Raw genomic sequence first — 17,372 nt, 5'->3', positions numbered from 1 at the left:
TTCACTTTATATACAATATGATTCAAGAATCTTTGCTTGACCTGCTTGTGATTGAATTAGGTTATGTCCATATAGGTTCCCGAGCAAAACATTTGGTGGTGTACTTGGTATCCTCTCCTTTTAAATTTATAGCAAGGAGATGAACTAAAATAAACAGTGGACATTAGAGTTGCATAAGGAAAAACGTCTTCATTGAAAGTAACATGCCTTGGGACATGAAATCTATCAATGTGAGGTTTCAAACATATATATATATATATATATATATATATATATATATATATATATATATGTTTTGATGTGCACCATAACCAAGAAACACACACTAAGAACTTTTAGGAGTAAGTTTATATGAAGTGTAATATAACAACCCGTATTTTTAGCATAGCGCATGCTCAAAGATGCGTCGTGGCTTGAGATGAAGCTTTATCTCAAGCATCTGTTGCATGTTAAGATAAACATTGGGCCAGAGCCAATATATCGACAAGTATGGCACATTTCGAAGACATATTGGCCAAAGGCCAATATTGCGCTAAGTATGGCGCATTTTGTTGGGAATATTTGCCAAGGGCCAATATCGCACCAAATGGCGCACCAAGCCAGTTGGGAGGATGGCCTTGAGAAAAGTAGTGCTACCAAATCACATAACGCGGGTCATTATCCAATGGCCAATATCACAGTATCATGGTGCATCAGGCCAGAGCAGTCTGGCCGAGATAATGTACATCCATCATGGCTGTAAATATTGAAATTGGCCTAAGGGACAGAACGGAAACATATCCATCATAGTCGGCTATCCAAAGATATATAGAAATAAGCCTAGACAATGTACAACCATCATGCTGGGAATTGGAGTCGGCATATGTGCCAAAGTTGGAAATACAACCAACATGGCGCTTCACGACACTTGGCTTTTGGAAACGACCGTGAATAGTGAAGCAAGCAGGTGAAAATTGTACTTGGTGAGTGTCAAACTGGCCACAAGTTTAAGTTGTATAAATATCAATAGGACATATATAGGGAGAGGTAGTTGGTTGAAGATGCATATTCTGATGATACACAAAGTAAGCTTCATAACTTAGACGGAAGAACATAAATGATGCTTAGGCCTCATTTATAATTGCGTATCTTTTCCAATGGGGCGTATGCATAACCTTGCTGCACTTTAACGGAAGTTATATGTATCACCTTAATGCATTTCGACAAAATAACCTATACGGACTAGGCTTATTGCTTGGCTAAGGTCTTGCAACACGAGTTCGTTTAGTTGCTAGTACTTTTGAGGATGAACTATGATCAATGCTTGATCCCTTTGAAATAGGGAAGGGTAAGTAGGCAGGCACAATGAGTTGCATCATTGCCGGTCTAGCACATTTTCGCTCATATCGTCTATTTGTGAGATGATTGCGGCATATTGTCCGCTCATATCATCTGGCTCGGCAGTGCGATGCAAGAGATGATTGTGGCCATACTTGATGAGGCAAGTTATGTTAAATTCCTTGGATGCTCATACTTCCTATCAAGGCATTCGATGTAGGCATGCACCAATAAAGCTTATTGAGCATGTCCAGGAAAGTAAGCAATATCGGTATGCAAGTTAACAATAATTGCATAGCCTAAGAAAAGTACGACTTGAGTCTGATTGATGCACCCTTAGCATGAGAAAGATCAGTGCATGCTTTCAACAATGCCTAAGCTAAGTAAAGAAACTGGAAATAGGATTAGAACGGCATATGCGTAAGTCCAAGGCATGTATTATGCCTAGGAAAGCCTCGGAAGCCAGTGGTGCATGAAAATATGCATTGGCAATAGCCTCTATGTCTTAGTACCCTTCGCAGAACAAGGGTAAATTGGAACGGTATGGAAGCTAAGTTCAAAGCAACATTCTTGCAAAGCATGCTTACAAGGGAAAATGAACGTGCATTTTCCTGGAACGTACAAATGTTTTAAGACCAGGTTAGTAGCATCAGAGTGGCGCATTGAGGATTTATGACCTGCGCCCTGACGTGCTAGGTGTAAATATCTGATCTGTCACATTAAGGTCTAAGGTAAGGATAATATGAGAAACCAAAGATTCTGAGAAAGTATAGTCTGGAGATTTGTTGAATAAGTTTTCAAATGGTGAGATAAAATTGAGACTCCTTACAGGTAATCTATCGATTGTATAGTTATCATCCATAAATGAGTTAACCCGAAAAGTGTTAGGAATACTAGCTTTGATTAGGAAAGTCTGACAATATCCCAAATGTACATATGCTTTGCTTCTGCAAGACCATTTTGTTTAGAGGTATATGGACAAATATATTCCTGTTTGATGCCATGAGATAAAAGTAGTTAATTTTGTGTTAATAAATTCACCACCACCATCAGTTCTAATAGTGATAATTTGGAAACATAACTGATTTTCAATTTGAGTTCTGAAGTTGTAGAAAACTGTTTTGAAATCATATTTAGCATGAAGAGAAAAAAGCCAACAGAATTTAGAGAAACCATCAACTATGTTGACATGGTATAAATAACCACTATTAGACATAACATAAGAAGGACCCCACAGGTCCATATGTAAAAGTTCGGGTATACATCAAACTATGCTTTATTTGAATGAGTTTGAAATCATACTCACTCTCTGATCGAGTATGTCATAAGTACGTCAATAATCGGAGAATGTTTATATTTATATCCGTGGAGTTAATTTATATTCATATCCGCCGATAGTACCATAAAAAATCAATATAAAAGTAAATATTTTCTCAAAACTACAATCATTCGACATGAATCTTCACATTGGCCGATTCTGTGTTGATGTTTTTCAACCACGAAGCACTTCAAGAAAAATTGATCGTTGTTTATTTCTACATTGGCAAATTATTCTTGAATACAGAAAATTTTAAAATTTTTCTAAATCCACGAAGGACTTCAAGAACAATCAACCATCGTTCATGTCTACATTGGTCGATTGTTCTTGACACCAAAAAATCTCAAGAAACATTCTATAAAGTTTGGTTTGAAAAGAAAATTGGTTTGCAACAGAAGAAGAATTTCCAATTTTTAATTTGTTTTGAGAGAAATGAAAATAGACTGGAAGTATTAGAGTTTCGAGTAAGTTTTGGTAGATGGTAATTAATTTAGTAGTTTCATCCTGTATAAACACTCCTTGGCCCTTCATCTAGATGGGAGCAAAATCTGGTATGCCTCCGACAAAATGGGTAAGCCTCAAACTAGGTAGGAAGGAAAACCCAAAGGAAAAACATATAAATTTGAATTATGTTGGATGCACTTAGACTAGAGTTATCGAGGTAAATCAAATAAATAAGGCAATTTTCTAGATTACAGAATCGTTCATCAGAAGATCCTTAGATATGGGCTCAAACTCTGAAGAAACATGGTATCTTAATTCAAATACATGTGGAAATTTAGTAAATCAATTCAATCCTTCCTTACTTTGGGTTGCAGAGCCAAAAAAGTGAGAGTTACTAATAGTATTTTGAAACACTTAAGGTTACCTGGAATGAGTAAAATGGTTATTCATAATTCTTATGGATCATTAAAGGGCAATATCTGGGTGTTCTAGAATTCTTCATTATCTACTCCTTCTGTAATTTCTTCTACAAGACAAGCTTTATCAATTAAAGTAGGAGATGTAGTTGTAACTGGTGTTCATGCAACATGCTTAACTATTGACATAAGAGAATTATGGGAAGAATTATTAGTCATAAATGAGTTGAAGTTACCATGGTTATTATTAGGAGATTTTAATGTGGTTCTGACTTGTGAGGAAAAGAAGGGTGGCAGGAGTCCACTTAGACTAGCAATGCAAGAATTTAGAGACTGGTATTGAATCATGTAACTTAATACAAGCTTCCAGGTCTGTAATCAAATATTCATGGTGCAATAACATGGTGGGAAGAAAGAGGATTCTTTGTGATTTAGATAAGGCTTTCTACAATGTTAAATGGCTGGAGAAATATGATGGATGGAGCTACAAAGTAGGTGTAAGGGGGACTTCAGATTATGGAGCATTAATGGGAGGTGTAACTACTTTTACAAGACCTTCAAATATACCTTTTAGGTATCAAGCTGTGTGGACAACTCATCCAACTTTTATCAAAGTAATACAAGATTCATGGAATGAAGAGATTTTTGGGAATCCTGCTTTCTGTTTTACTAGTAAATTGAAAAGACTCAAAAATTGGCTTATGATCTGGAATTGGGAGGTGTTTGGGGATATAAAAGCAAAAGTTAAAACTACTGAAGATAATGTAATTGCTGCTTCTTTAGAATCAGATGCAGATCCTGAAAATATAGTGTTGTTAAATAACTTGATCATTGCAAGGGGGAAACATGATTTAGCATCCCAGCAGTACAATGAGTTAATGAGAGGAAAAGCCAGGGTCAAATGTGTTAAAGAAGGTGGTGCTAATACAGCTTTCTTCCACACAACTATGAAAATTAGAAAATCTTATAATAACATTTTTGAAATAGAGGATGAAGCCGGAAATATAGTTACTTCTCAAGATCAAATTTCAGATGTATTAGTTACACATTACAAAAAGAAGTTTGAGAGGAGAAATGTAGTGTTTGAGGAAGATCTTTTTGAAGCAATTCCAAAGATACTTACTGAGGATGATAATATTTTTTTGGATGCAGTTCCTTCACAAGAAGAGATCAAAAAAGTTGTCTTTGGGATGAATGCAAACAATACACCTGGTCCAGATGGGTTTCCAGGACTTTTTATAGATTTTCTTGGAATGTGATTGGAAATGAGTTAGTGGAGGCAATTCAATTTTGTTGGGAAAAAAGGTTCATTCCAAAAGAGTTCAATTCTAATTTTCTATTTCTTCTTCCCAAGACTCAGGGGGTTAAGAAAGCAGCACAATTTAGACCCATTGGTTTAGAAAATTTCAATTTTAAAATAATTGTAAGGATCATCACAGAAAGGATTGGAACTGTTATTGGTATAATGATATATTGTTGGTAGCTTGATGTTTGGGCCAGACATTTCACATGCAGTAAGTATGATCAGTCGTTATATGCATAATCATATTAAGGGACATTGACAAGCTGTGAAGTGGATGTTGAGGTTCTTTTACGGTACATTTGATGTTGGCTTGGAGTTTGTGAAGAAAAAAAAGGAACAATCAGTTCTGTGTTGGTTATGTGGATTCTGACTATGCTAGTGATTTGGACAAGAAGCGTAGGGTATGTATTTACCTTGGTTTGAGTACCTGTAAATTGGAGATCAGTTTTGCAGTCTATTGTGGCTATATCAACTACTGAAGAAGAGTATGTGGCGGTGCCAGAGGCATTTAAAGAGGCTATATTGTTGCATGGTATGCTAGGTGACTTGGGTGTTGTGCAAGAACAACTTTTCTTGCTTTGTTATAGTCTTAGTTCTATTTACTTTGATAAGATCAAGTGCATCGTGCTATAAGCAAATATATAGATGTTCGACTTCACTTTATCAGAAAAATTCTGGAAGAACAATATATTCTGCTTGTGAAGATCGATACTGAACAAAAGTAGTATCAGGGGTCAAATTTCGTCATTACTCGAAATTGATCCACATTCTACCGGTTTGGTGAGACCCTTTAGGTAGAGGTTTTTAGAAACTAGTTGTAGGCCTGTTAGCAAGATTAAGTGAATTATAGTCGATTTAATTCCTTGCGGAGGATACTTAGGCAGCCTTTGGAGCAATCTAACGTTGAAAGACGGTGATGGTTTTATCATTGATCGTCTCTTACGTAATCGCTCAAGGAGAATTATCGATAAAGTTAGTTTGGGTTGGGATAACCCAAGCTTAGGCGGTCAGATATTTAGGATTAACACAAATTTGTGATACTTGTTCGTAGAGTTTGATTTCTTAAGAATTAAGTTAGGAAAACTATTCTCGTAGGTCAAGTAATATGCCCTGCCTATATATGTTTATATGTTTCCCCCCTTTCGATAACACACATGAAATTTCTTATTTCCTCTCGAGGATTCAACCTCGTTAAATTCTTGTTCTCATTTATGTGAATTTTTGTTCTCTGCTATATTTAGAGTATTATTGTGTAGTTGTGCAAATCGCTTCCGCTGGTTTCAGCAATTTAGTGCAACAAAGAATCTGGAACCACAACTGAAATTTGATGAAATTGTGGCTTTCAGACAAAAGTAACCGTTGACTTTGTTTTTACGGTAGTGAAGGCCAACAACTGATTTAGAGGGAAAAGAAAAAGAGAATTTTGATAAAGTACACCTCTCTCAAGAACCCAAAAAATATATACCCCGTTATTTTGAAATTTGTTAAAGTACCCTCACGTTAGTTTTTCCTTTTTCCATCTAGTGTTAGTTAAGACTAATTTACTTTACATATTTGCCCTTTTCATATTGCCACATTGATTTTCTACATCATTTTTCAGGTTCGTCACACCGTTTTCAGGATCGTCACACCGTTTTCAGGATCATCACACCGTTTTCAGGTTCGTTACATCATTTCCCAGAAGGAAAATCGACCTTCTACAACATTTTTTAGGTTCGTCGAGACTGGTTCAGGATCATGACAACATTTTCAGGTTCGTCGAGACCGGTTCAGGATCGTTACACCGTTTTCAGGATCGTCGGATCATTTACCCTCCCCACCAAGGAGATGTAGTTTAGGGGTATATAGGACTTTTAATTAGAAAGATAACTGCCACCTAGCACTTAACTGGATGGAATTTGCCTTTTGAATAAAAGGGGTACTTTAACAAATTTCTAAAAAACGGGGCACTTTTTCAGTGTAATGTGAAAACTAGGGGTACTTTATAAAAAAGCCCGAAGAAAAAAAGCAGGAAAAAGCTGTTTCTGTAAGAAGGCAAAAGTTCTTGTGGGTCTTGGTGTTTAGAAGATGGCCACCATTTTGGCCTTTCCTTTGAACTCCAACACAGGTGCATTTGCTGTTCTCAAATCCAGTCCTTTTGTTGCCTTTGTAGAATGCATGCTCAGCCTACATCTGTTCACCCAGACAACATGGAGCCCAAAAATCATAAATAGCTACACCAAAGAATTGCTAGGAGAAGAATTGAATGAACAAACATAAATTGTAGATGCTTTTCCTTGTCCCCTCATGCAGATTATCAAGAAAACTATTCACAGGAATTCTTTTGAAATCTTGCAAAGGCTGACTAGAACCTTACCTTTTTGAAACCGTTCTTTTTAACCACAGATTCCTTATAGATTCTTAGTAACATTTGTCATCTACATTTTAGGACTGAATGGAAAATGCTTCCATCAATCTATGGTTTCTACTCTAATAGAAATTAATGTTCTTCCCCCACCTTAGAAAAGGGTAAATTGATATGATCGAAGAAGTTTAGAATCTTCATGAACTTACTCTGCTATTAACATTTAGTCATCGGGTCTGTCAGTTAAGAAACTGAATCTGGGTCCTTTGCTCTTTAACTTCCCGGCTTCCTTTTTGATTCTGTAACTTCCTCGTTAAGACAAAGTAAATCAAAGACAGTTATCCCTGCCAGCTGACGCATTCAGAAAATATTTATATCTTCTAAGGCAAGGGTATGAATGAATTAACACCCCAAAAGAGAAGTCGAGGAGAAAACACATGAATTAGAATCAAGATGTTTCAAGGTAATGCTATTGGTCTTTGACATTAGACTCACCTCATCAGCTTTTTGCGTGTAATTTCTCTAATAGGATTTTGTTCAACAGCACTGGATTGGCCTTACCTTTTGATGCCTTCATTACCTGAAAAGTAATTTGTAGCCAATGTTAACAGTGAACAGTAGGCAAAGCATTCTGATAAAGCTCCATTTCCAAGACAAGGCAAAAGCTGTATATGAGTGTGGAGTTTAAACGTCGAGAGTTTCAAGAATTTAAATAGACTTGTTTCTGATGTAAGAAAGTACCTGCCCAGCAAAAAAGCCTTGCAACTTGGTTTTGCCACTACGATATTTCTCCACCTGCTGTGGGTTTTCTTCAGTCACCTTCACAATCATTTTTTCAATCTCACTAGGATCTGTTATCTGTTATCAAGTGGCAGCAAAACAAACTTTACTCATTAGTGAAAGTTTATCAGTCTTGACAGGCACATTATTTGTTTCCTTTCTTTAACTTATAGAAACTAGTTTAGCATAACATGATCAGAAACATAATAGAGGAAAGCACAGAATATAAATAGATAAGACCAAAGAAACCTCTAGAGTTGCATAAAAAAAAATGAGGGACCAACAAATGAAACCAACCTACAGCATAAACTAATAAAACCATAGTAGTTCTGCATCAATATTGTGGCAAATTTATTACAATAGAGTTGGTGGTTAACTTGCCTGAACCAAATCCTTTTCTTCAATGACAGCTTTGACAGTTCCACCTTTTGCTATAATCTCAAATAATATCTGCAGATTCATATTAGATGATTAAAGTTAATTCATATATATATATATATATATATATATATATAGAGAGAGAGAGAGAGAGAAGAAGAATCACATCTTTCCCAATTTTTCCGCTGATAATTCCACCTTTGATGAAGGATATTAGTTCAGCCAGCTCCTGTGGTGTAAGTTTAATCTCTGTTATAGAGAGTTTTTCATTCTTCAAATAAGCAGCAATATCACCCATAATCCAATTGGCCGCCATTTTCACATCAGCACCTTTGTCAACAGCAGACTCGAAAAACTTGCAGACCTGCGACATTCATTAAGTGAAATTTTGAAACTTGTCATTATATGGAAGTGGTTTTTGTCAAAGACTAATGACGAAAAAAATCCAAAAAGAGTTGGATATTAGGACTAACATTCGTGTCGTTAGCAAGGAACAAAACATCCTGCATGCTGAGGCCCATATTCTCAAATCTCCGGCGCTTCATTTCTGGAAGTTCAGGCAAAGATGCACGAATACTTTCGACATAGTCCTCCGTGAGAACCACTTCTGGAAGGTCTGGTTCAGGGAAATATCGATAGTCTGCAAGTCCCTCTTTTTTCCTCATTGTTGCCGTTTTCTGAACAGTTGATACAAGGTCATTCAGAGAAAGTTGTAAGCATTTATACAATTCAGTTAAATGATGATAGTTGAGGGTCAGAACCTGAGCACCCTCTTCCCAAAGTCGAGTTTCCTGCACAATTTGATCAGCCAGGCCTTGATTGTGGAGAAGAACCTGCCTGGAAATCTCGAAATCGATTGCCCTGTGCATGGCTGAAAATGAGTTCATGTTCTTTATTTCGACCTAGCAATACAAAAAGAGTAAAGAAGATATTCAGAAACTGGAATTGGTTGTTACATCCATATTCGAATCAAGAATTTTGCTTCAGTAACCATGTATGTTAAGCAGATAAAGTTTAGTTACCTTTGTTCCAAACTCTGCCTGCCCTATAGGCCGGACCGATACATTCACATCACACCGCAGCGAACCTTCCTGCATATTGCCATTACCCACTCCCAAATAGCGAACCAACCTTTGTATCTCAGCCGCATACTCAGCAGCCTCGATCCCAGTTCTCATATCAGGCTCTGAAACAATCTCAAGCAACGGTACCCCTGCTCTATTCAAGTCCACCTGAATAAAGAACCAAAATGATATTAACAAGCATAAAAAACTACATGAAACTACTTTATAAACTAGGAGTCAAGAAATATATATATATACATGACAAAGCAAAGCAAAGCGGATTACCTGCGAGTACATCCCAGTTTCAGAGTGCATCAACTTCCCAGCATCTTCTTCCATGTGAACCCTGGTTATTCCAAACTTTCTATGCCCACCACCAAACTCAAGAGGAAGATCCAAATCGACGTAACCACCACTTGCAATCGGAACATCAAATTGTGAAATCTGATAACCTTTAGGAAGATCAGGATAAAAATATTGTTTCCTATCGAACTTTGAAGTCATTGCCAGTTTGCAGTTAAGCGCAAGTCCTAGTTTTACTGCACACTCAATAACCTTCGAATTGAATATCGGCAATGCACCAGGTAGACCCATACAAATTGGACAAACAGTAGTGTTTGGCTGAGACCCGTAGTTGTAAGGGCAGCTACAAAAGGCTTTAGTTAGAGTTGAAAGTTGGACATGTGTCTCTATACCTATAACGGCTTCATAATCATTTAACCTTTGCTCGTTTTCTTTGACCAGCTTACTACTAGTACTCGTAGATGCTTTAATCTGTGTTCTTTTAGCGTTATCAGTTCTTGTGTTGGTTTTTTCAGTTTTTGTGGTTTGCACTGTGCAAAAGAATACACCATTGCTTGTGGAGAAGAGAGAAGATGGACAAAGGAGAGATGAATGAGTACGAAGTCCTCTGAAACATAGAGAAGCCATTACGAACTTACACTCTAGTCAGCCTATATCTGCAAATTTGAACACTGCATTTGTAGAGAACAAACAAAAAATTAGGAGCTTCAATCCCTAATATATCTGAAATTCATTAAAAGATTAAAATCACAGAAGCAACAAAGATCGCCGCCATTTGCACCCTACTTTTACAGTTAGTTTCGGAGATATTTAAGTTCTGCTATATGATGATTCACCCATTATTTAAGGAGAAACTTGATGCAACTTGATTTTCAAGAGGATGAAAATCTAACATACTTGTACCAACTAATATTTACAACAAGATTATAACTGATACAGCTGCTTTATAATTTTTAAAATCAGCATCTCAGTCATGTGGTGTCACTTTCCAGCAAAACTCAATGACTTCAAAGTTCAAACCAGAGATTAAAATGAAGGATAAATTGCTACAATAATTAAGTAATTAGAACCATGCAACACGAGTAAATGTGTAAATTGCTGCTACTGACTACGCTCAGGTTAAATTTTCTACAACTTAGAGACAAGATAAAACTTTAAACATTCTGGGATATCATATGCATTAAAAAATCTTCAAAAATTTAGACTAGTTTTTCACTTTCCTGTTATTTAGCCGAGCTTCACTTGTTCCCAAGTAACCAAAAATTCATATGACAGAGCTCATTTTGGTTTTGTTTTCTATATAATGAAGACAGCACATCTTTACACTGAAAAGAATTGTGCACAGCTAGAAAGATAGAGGGAATTGAACCAAGAAGCAGTTTAGACTTTAGAGAGTTAATATGTTTGACCAGAAAATATTACACTAAGTATAGTTTAGCTGAAAAAAAACTCTATTGGACGTAATCTAGCTTAATACTAAGAATAGACTTAAGTGTAAAATTTCAATCTCTATGCTAACTTTTTAGATTTGATAATGCTCTTTGGCTCTTTGCTATTTGAGGTCTGATTGTTGCTTGGAAATAAATCTTGTATACTTAAAAGGACAGGAAGCGAAATATCTGAGAAACTATGTTGGTAAAGCATAGAACCTTAAATTGTAGACGAATTGAATTCAATCTCACTAATTCATAACTAGAGTGACAGAAAATTCGGGGAAAATAAATAATCTCTATATCCTCCTGAACTTGTTGTGGCATGCACAAAATCCAACTTAACAAACCAGTTAGCATTGTTAGGAATTATTGCCAAAGCTCCCTAGTGAAGTAGCAATGCAGCAAGAAGAGATCAATGGTTTCCGTGGCTAATCCCCAAGAAGTTATCTTGTTAGCTCTGAACTTTATCCAGATATCCTATATATCGATTTCTCATTTGAAAAAATCAAAGAAACATGCATTCATCTAAAAGCATAACCTAAGCTATGGTTCCTAAATCCTAACAGACATGAAAGGAGAAAAAAAATGAATTAAGGAATTGACCTCTTTGGGATTGAAAAGAAACCCAATTTTACAACAACAGAACAACTTATCTGAAACTGTAGAAGAATTTCTTTTTGAAATTCGGATAGAACTTACCTGGGAGAGATAACCTGAAGAACCAGAAAGATTTGCACTTCTTTGAGCCAAAAAACTTCTTTTCTGAATAGAACTACGCATTAATTAGTAGTATTTTGATTCTCAAGGAAACACACACACAGAAAATTCAAGACAGAGAACGGAAAGTAGAGTGCGCCCTAGCAGTTCGCTAAAATTTAGTTGGATTTTCTTTTCATCCAGGGTGGAAATATGAGGGAGTGGGGGCAAATAGAATCGATAAACAAGCTAGAGCTAGCAGATAAAGAGAAGCCAAGGCTAGATAGTCTTTGGATAATTTTACACCAGTTAAAACAAAAGAAATACTATAACATTTATATTTGTTCCTTCCTCCTTCTCGAGAAGGCTGTTATTGGGGCGTCACACTTCTTTAGAAGGGCGTCACTTGGATATCTGGTGACCAAAAATCTGGTTAAGGGATACTTTTGATTCAATAGCAATTTGTCCAAAATGACCCTTCAATTAAAACTAATAAAAACAGATGAGGAAGAAGCAAACTGATCCTAGTGATGGTAATTCACATCTCAATCAACCTCAACTTCATCCTCAACTCATTCCACCGATTCAATCAATTGAAGAATGAATTTTTCAAACTCCTCAACAACAACCCATGGTGTATGTAAGGTAATAATCGAACAAACCCATCTTTTTGTACTCGTTTTTGTGCTTAAATCGAATGAAATCAAAGTAAAATTAGGATTTTATTTACTTTCTGCTAGTGTTACGCCTGGATAAGGTACTAGATTTTTCAATCGTAATTTAGTTTTTGAAGAACTTACGCCTAGGTTTAGTTCAATTCAAGCGTGAACTTTGATTTGCATGTCGTTCACGTCTAGGTTTAGTTGATTTCCAGGCGTAATTCCAATTTACGCCTAGGTTTAGTTGATTTCCAGGCGTAATTCCAATTTTACGCCTAGGTTTAGTTGATTTCCAGGCGTAATTCCAATTTTACGCCTGGGTTTAGTTGATTTCCAGGCGTAATTCCAATTTTACGCCTAGGTTTAGTTGATTTCCAAGCGTAATTCCAATTTTACGCCTAGGTTTGCTATATGTCCAACCTAGGCGTAATTAATTAAACTAAATTAAAATTAGCCAAACAAGGGTTGTTTGATCATCGCTAAATTATATAACATAAGGGGTGTTTGATATTACTTATGGGTGACCCGTTTTTATCTTATTAGGTGACGTCCCTCTAAAGAAGTGTGACGCCCCAATAACAACCTTCATAAACAAGCTAGAGCTAGCAGATAAAGAGCAGCCAAGGCTAGATAGTCTTTGGATAATTTTACACCAGTTAAAACAAAAGAAATACTATAACATTTATATTTGTTCCTTCCTCCTCCTCGAATCTCTTCTATTTCCCTTATGGTAGCTGAGATTGAACCTTCCTTGAACTGCATTGTGGTATAGCATCTTAAATCTAATTTGGGTTGCCATAAATTTAACATGTACTTTAACATTTTTATTGTATCTCGTTGGTCCAGATGAAAACTAGATCTGCTTCTCTTGTTGTCTCTCCATAATATCCTAGATATCCTTTAGTCTAAATGGTGTTCCTACGAAATCCAACATAATTAGTGTTATATAGTAAAGGGGATGCAGGGTCCTGCAATGTACAACTACGGATGGTCAGAGGCAGGAGGGTAGTTGAGTTTAATGTCAAAATTATTTGTTGCATTCTCTCCTTAAAATTAAAGAGGGAGGTATTGAGAATTTGATCTTTCATATAATGAACTATGTGATGAGAACACATATGTTGTTTTATTCTGTCAAAAGTATTCCGTGGATTTAGCTAGGTGTGATTAAATATGAAGTCACATCTAGCCTTCCAGATGTACCACCATAAAATTGGTCAATTAGCCCTAAAACAACAATTCCTGGATGAAAAAGATATGTAAAGTTTGATACTGTTTAAATGGACAAGAATTAAAAAGTCATTTTTTAACTATCCAATTTGGGCATTCTGCCCAAAATTCATGTACTAAAATACCGAGAACATACCAATATACCCTTGTTTTCGTTATTTGTTTTATTAAAATTCGTAAGGTGCAGAGACCTTCCATCGAAACCAGTTTCTTCATCAGCAACGGATTTCCTTTATCCTCTTCTAATTTTATCTGAATCAGTTGATGGTAAATAAAGATTAGTTTTAATCACCACCACTGTTATCTACCGCCAGTATACAACCATCATCATCGATAGATTTTCTTTGTCCTCTTCTAATCGTATCTGATCAGCTGATTGAAAAACGGGGTTTTTGAGACCCATCATCAACATCCGGATTCACCCAAGACACGATGCAATCCAGTTTCATTCAGTTTGAAGTTGGATAAATATGGATTCACTCAAGTGTAGCACACGATGCAACCAAGTTTCATCAGTATTGAAGTTAGATAAATCAGGATTCACCCAAGAATAACACACGATGCAACCTAGTTTCATTCAGTTTTGAAGTTGGATAAATCTGGATTCACCCAAGAGTAACACATGATGCAACTAGTTTCATTCAGTTTGAAGTTGGCCACATTTGGATTCACCCAAGAGTAACACGAGATGCAACCAGTTTCATTTAGTTTAATCTTTTATAAATTCAAATTCATCCAAGAATAACACAAGATGCAACAAGGTGCATCCAGTTTAAACTTACATGAAATTGTTTTTTTTTTGTGTGTGTGTTCTTCTTTTATTTCTTCTTCGATTCTTTTCTTAGTGGAGGTTTTTGGTGGCGATGTTGATTTGGTGGTTGCGGTGGTATATTTTGGTGGTGGAGATGGTGATGTTAGTGTCGATGATGTTGGTGTTTGTGTTTTTGGTGATGGAAAAAGATATTAGAGAAAGATGATGTCGGTGGCATGGATGTTTTTGTTGGTGTTGAAAATGGAGATGGTGGATGAAGAAGACAGTTCCCATGGCGGAGAAAGAGAAACTTTTTTCTACGAGTCTTGTGAGGTATGTAGAGAAAGATCTACCTGTCTTTCAAATGTGTTTTCCGGGATATAATTGTCTGTTACAAAAATAGCTGGCACCCGTCCATTTCACCCATACCAACATTTTACTCGTCCATCACGACCAGGTTTGTTGGATACTCGTCCATTTGACCCAATTTCTCATGTACCAACATGCAATAGCAAATATGTTGATGTCGTATCTTGAACTGTTGTTTTCTAGATCAAACCTCAATCTAATTGGAGGATATACAAATTACTAGGGGTAGTTAATTGAGATTTCTATAAACTTTCACAGATTTTTTATTTGAGTGACTCCCGAGATTTTCTAAAAATATAGAGATTTCTAGTGATTCTCTGAGAGTATATTAGAGAGTCTCTGTGACTTGTAGAGACAAAAAAAATGATATTCGTAAAGAGTTTTTGTGATTTGTAGAAACAAAAAAAAATGTATAATATCTAGTCAAAAATTCAAAACATTTACATGTTACTTTATTAGCATCAAAAAAAAAAAAAAAAAAAAATCTTAATAAAAGTACCATGAATACCTGGTAAATACGTGTTCATTATCAAAATAAATCTAGGTGTTGCCTTATGCCTATGTTTTCATTCTCTTTATTTCATTCATCCCACATTCATTTATTTTCTATGCTATCTAGCCACTGGTTTACTGCACAAATGGCCCTTTACTTGGTCATGAGCTCAAAAAAAAATGGACCTACTCTCAAAAACAAATATTCTCCAAGTTTCCAAGTCTTCAGAAATATCACCTCTTGAGGAGAGATTTCTACCATCCCTATTTCCCTAAAAAAAATCTCTCCAAATATCTAAAAACAATAAATCAATGACTTTCAATTCCCATTCAAATAACAGGGATGTCGGAGTGACTCTTATGAAATCTGAATTCAATAACAAGGAGTTTGAAAGAATTTAAATGATTTAAAAAAAAAAGTCTCTAACCAATAACAAGAGACATTAGGAGACTCGCCAAAAATCTCTATGGATTAACAGTGGATTGAGAACTCTCTGAAAGTCATTTAAAATCTCATTTGGCTAATCCCATGTACCTTTCTCATCATAACTATCATACTAAGGGGTGTCTAAAAATATAGAAAGGTCCAAATTACCCTTTTCAAATATTATATAATTTATTTTGTTCTAGTCATTTATTTTAATTTTAATTTCTTTTTAAAAGAAGTTTAAAATTAAAAGAAAGTTAAAATTAAAAAAATATTTTTAAAAATTAAAGTTTAAAATACAAGGATGTTTTAGCCACTATAAACAAAAAGGGTCGGGATTGGCTAACAAAAGGTTTTGACAAAACACAATTATCGTAGGATCTGATATATCTAATGGTTCACCACTTTGATGACATGTCACACAAATTAGCTTTAGGAAGTGTTTGGAAAACAGTAAGAGCTAGCTTGAACGTATGAGAAGTTGTCGACAGAGAAATTTCAGGTATCAACGAAAATTTTGGTATTAGATGCAAATACATGATTAGTGAGATGAGACGATAATGATGGTTTTGGCTTAACTCTTGCTAAATCCAGAACTTAGATTAATATCATATCATTATATATATATATGTTCTCGGATGGTGAATACGTCTAGAAAAAAGATATTTTAATCTTGGAATGATCATGTCCATACCAAAAAGCTTCAAATACAAATCAAAGTTTAATTTTCCCTTTGATCATTCAGGATTTAGAGATCTCTAATGGAGATTAAACATATTTTATTTTTAATTAGGTGTTTTTCCACACAACTGATCAAACTAAGAAACATATGAATTATTACCATCAAAAAATAAATCAAATATAAATCACATAATTTTTTATACTATTGTTAGATCTAGGAGAAGATGATGAATCTGATGGCTGACAGATGATCATTAGGGCTAGAGATTTTAAACTTCATCTAAAAATGGTAAACCGAAGATAGAGGGATTAATATGAGAAGACGGAATATTATAAACTTAATTTGTTTACTACCAAGAACCGTCTAAAAAGAAATCGGGTGCCATGTCAACAAACACACAAACCGTCCGATATGCAGGATCCTACAATTGATAAGATTTGTCGGTCCCCACCCACAAAAAAGTATGTGGATTATGAGTTTTTCATTTGACTTTAAAAGGTCAATATCTCCCGATCAATTTTCATATGTCCCAAAATTTACAAATATTTACTACTCTCCTTACCTTTATTTATGAATCGCCTATTAATTTGACGTTTGACAAGTCATGCTTTCTGTAAAATAGTGTAAATTCAATAGGGTCAGCCCCCAGGTCATACAAAAGTAGAAAGAGAATAACTTTGATCCAGAAAGTAGTACACTGCTAAACTCTCGGTCTCTAGAAAAGGGTATTTATAGCATCCTTAAATTTTCTTAGACTCAATGACGCCGTACAATGATCTTGGATTTTTCATCACTTTTGTACATCAAGCCTGTATACGTGTCCTTGGTTACAGCTCCCTTTTCTGGCACTCGCTTAATGGATACTGGGAAGCCTTATCTAGGACCCACCACTGATGACGTGTATTCTCCATAAGACAATAATTATGTCCTTCTTGACCACTGACCATAGAAAGCAATCTCTCTTCCCAT

General features: G+C 35.6%; 2 protein-coding genes across 7 annotated transcripts; one reads left to right on the top strand and one right to left on the bottom strand.

The window, feature by feature from the left end:
* The first annotated feature begins 3,896 nt into the window (after positions 1-3,896).
* Positions 3,897-4,754, top strand: LOC113312252. Its single transcript, XM_026561010.1, has one exon. It carries the CDS (start codon positions 3,897-3,899, stop codon positions 4,752-4,754), a length of 858 nt encoding a protein of 285 aa, XP_026416795.1.
* A 1,895-nt stretch (positions 4,755-6,649) lies between these two features.
* LOC113311055 (glutamyl-tRNA(Gln) amidotransferase subunit B, chloroplastic/mitochondrial-like) lies at positions 6,650-12,005 on the bottom strand. Of its 6 annotated transcripts, none has more exons than XR_003341540.1 (11): positions 11,800-12,005; positions 9,650-10,338; positions 9,323-9,532; positions 9,062-9,202; positions 8,774-8,977; positions 8,467-8,664; positions 8,304-8,372; positions 7,884-8,000; positions 7,638-7,722; positions 7,352-7,493; positions 6,650-6,970 (listed from the first exon to the last, which is right to left on the bottom strand). XR_003341540.1 is itself a non-coding variant. In XM_026559901.1 (10 exons), exons 2-9 carry the CDS (start codon positions 10,292-10,294, stop codon positions 7,642-7,644), a joined length of 1,665 nt encoding a protein of 554 aa, XP_026415686.1. In that variant the 5' UTR covers positions 10,295-10,338; positions 11,800-12,005; the 3' UTR covers positions 6,689-6,970; positions 7,638-7,641. The 6 variants fall into 6 exon arrangements, 1 of the variants encoding a protein (XP_026415686.1); XR_003341541.1 differs by having other exon boundaries at positions 7,352-7,486; XR_003341543.1 differs by having other exon boundaries at positions 7,352-7,447.
* Positions 12,006-17,372: the final 5,367 nt, after the last annotated feature.

The sequence above is a fragment of the Papaver somniferum genome, chromosome 9, assembly GCF_003573695.1.
Source record: "Papaver somniferum cultivar HN1 chromosome 9, ASM357369v1, whole genome shotgun sequence".
NCBI classification, from domain to species: Eukaryota; Viridiplantae; Streptophyta; class Magnoliopsida; order Ranunculales; family Papaveraceae; genus Papaver; species Papaver somniferum.
Note: the sequence above shows the minus strand (reverse complement) of the source record. Positions and strands in the feature narration are given on the sequence as shown.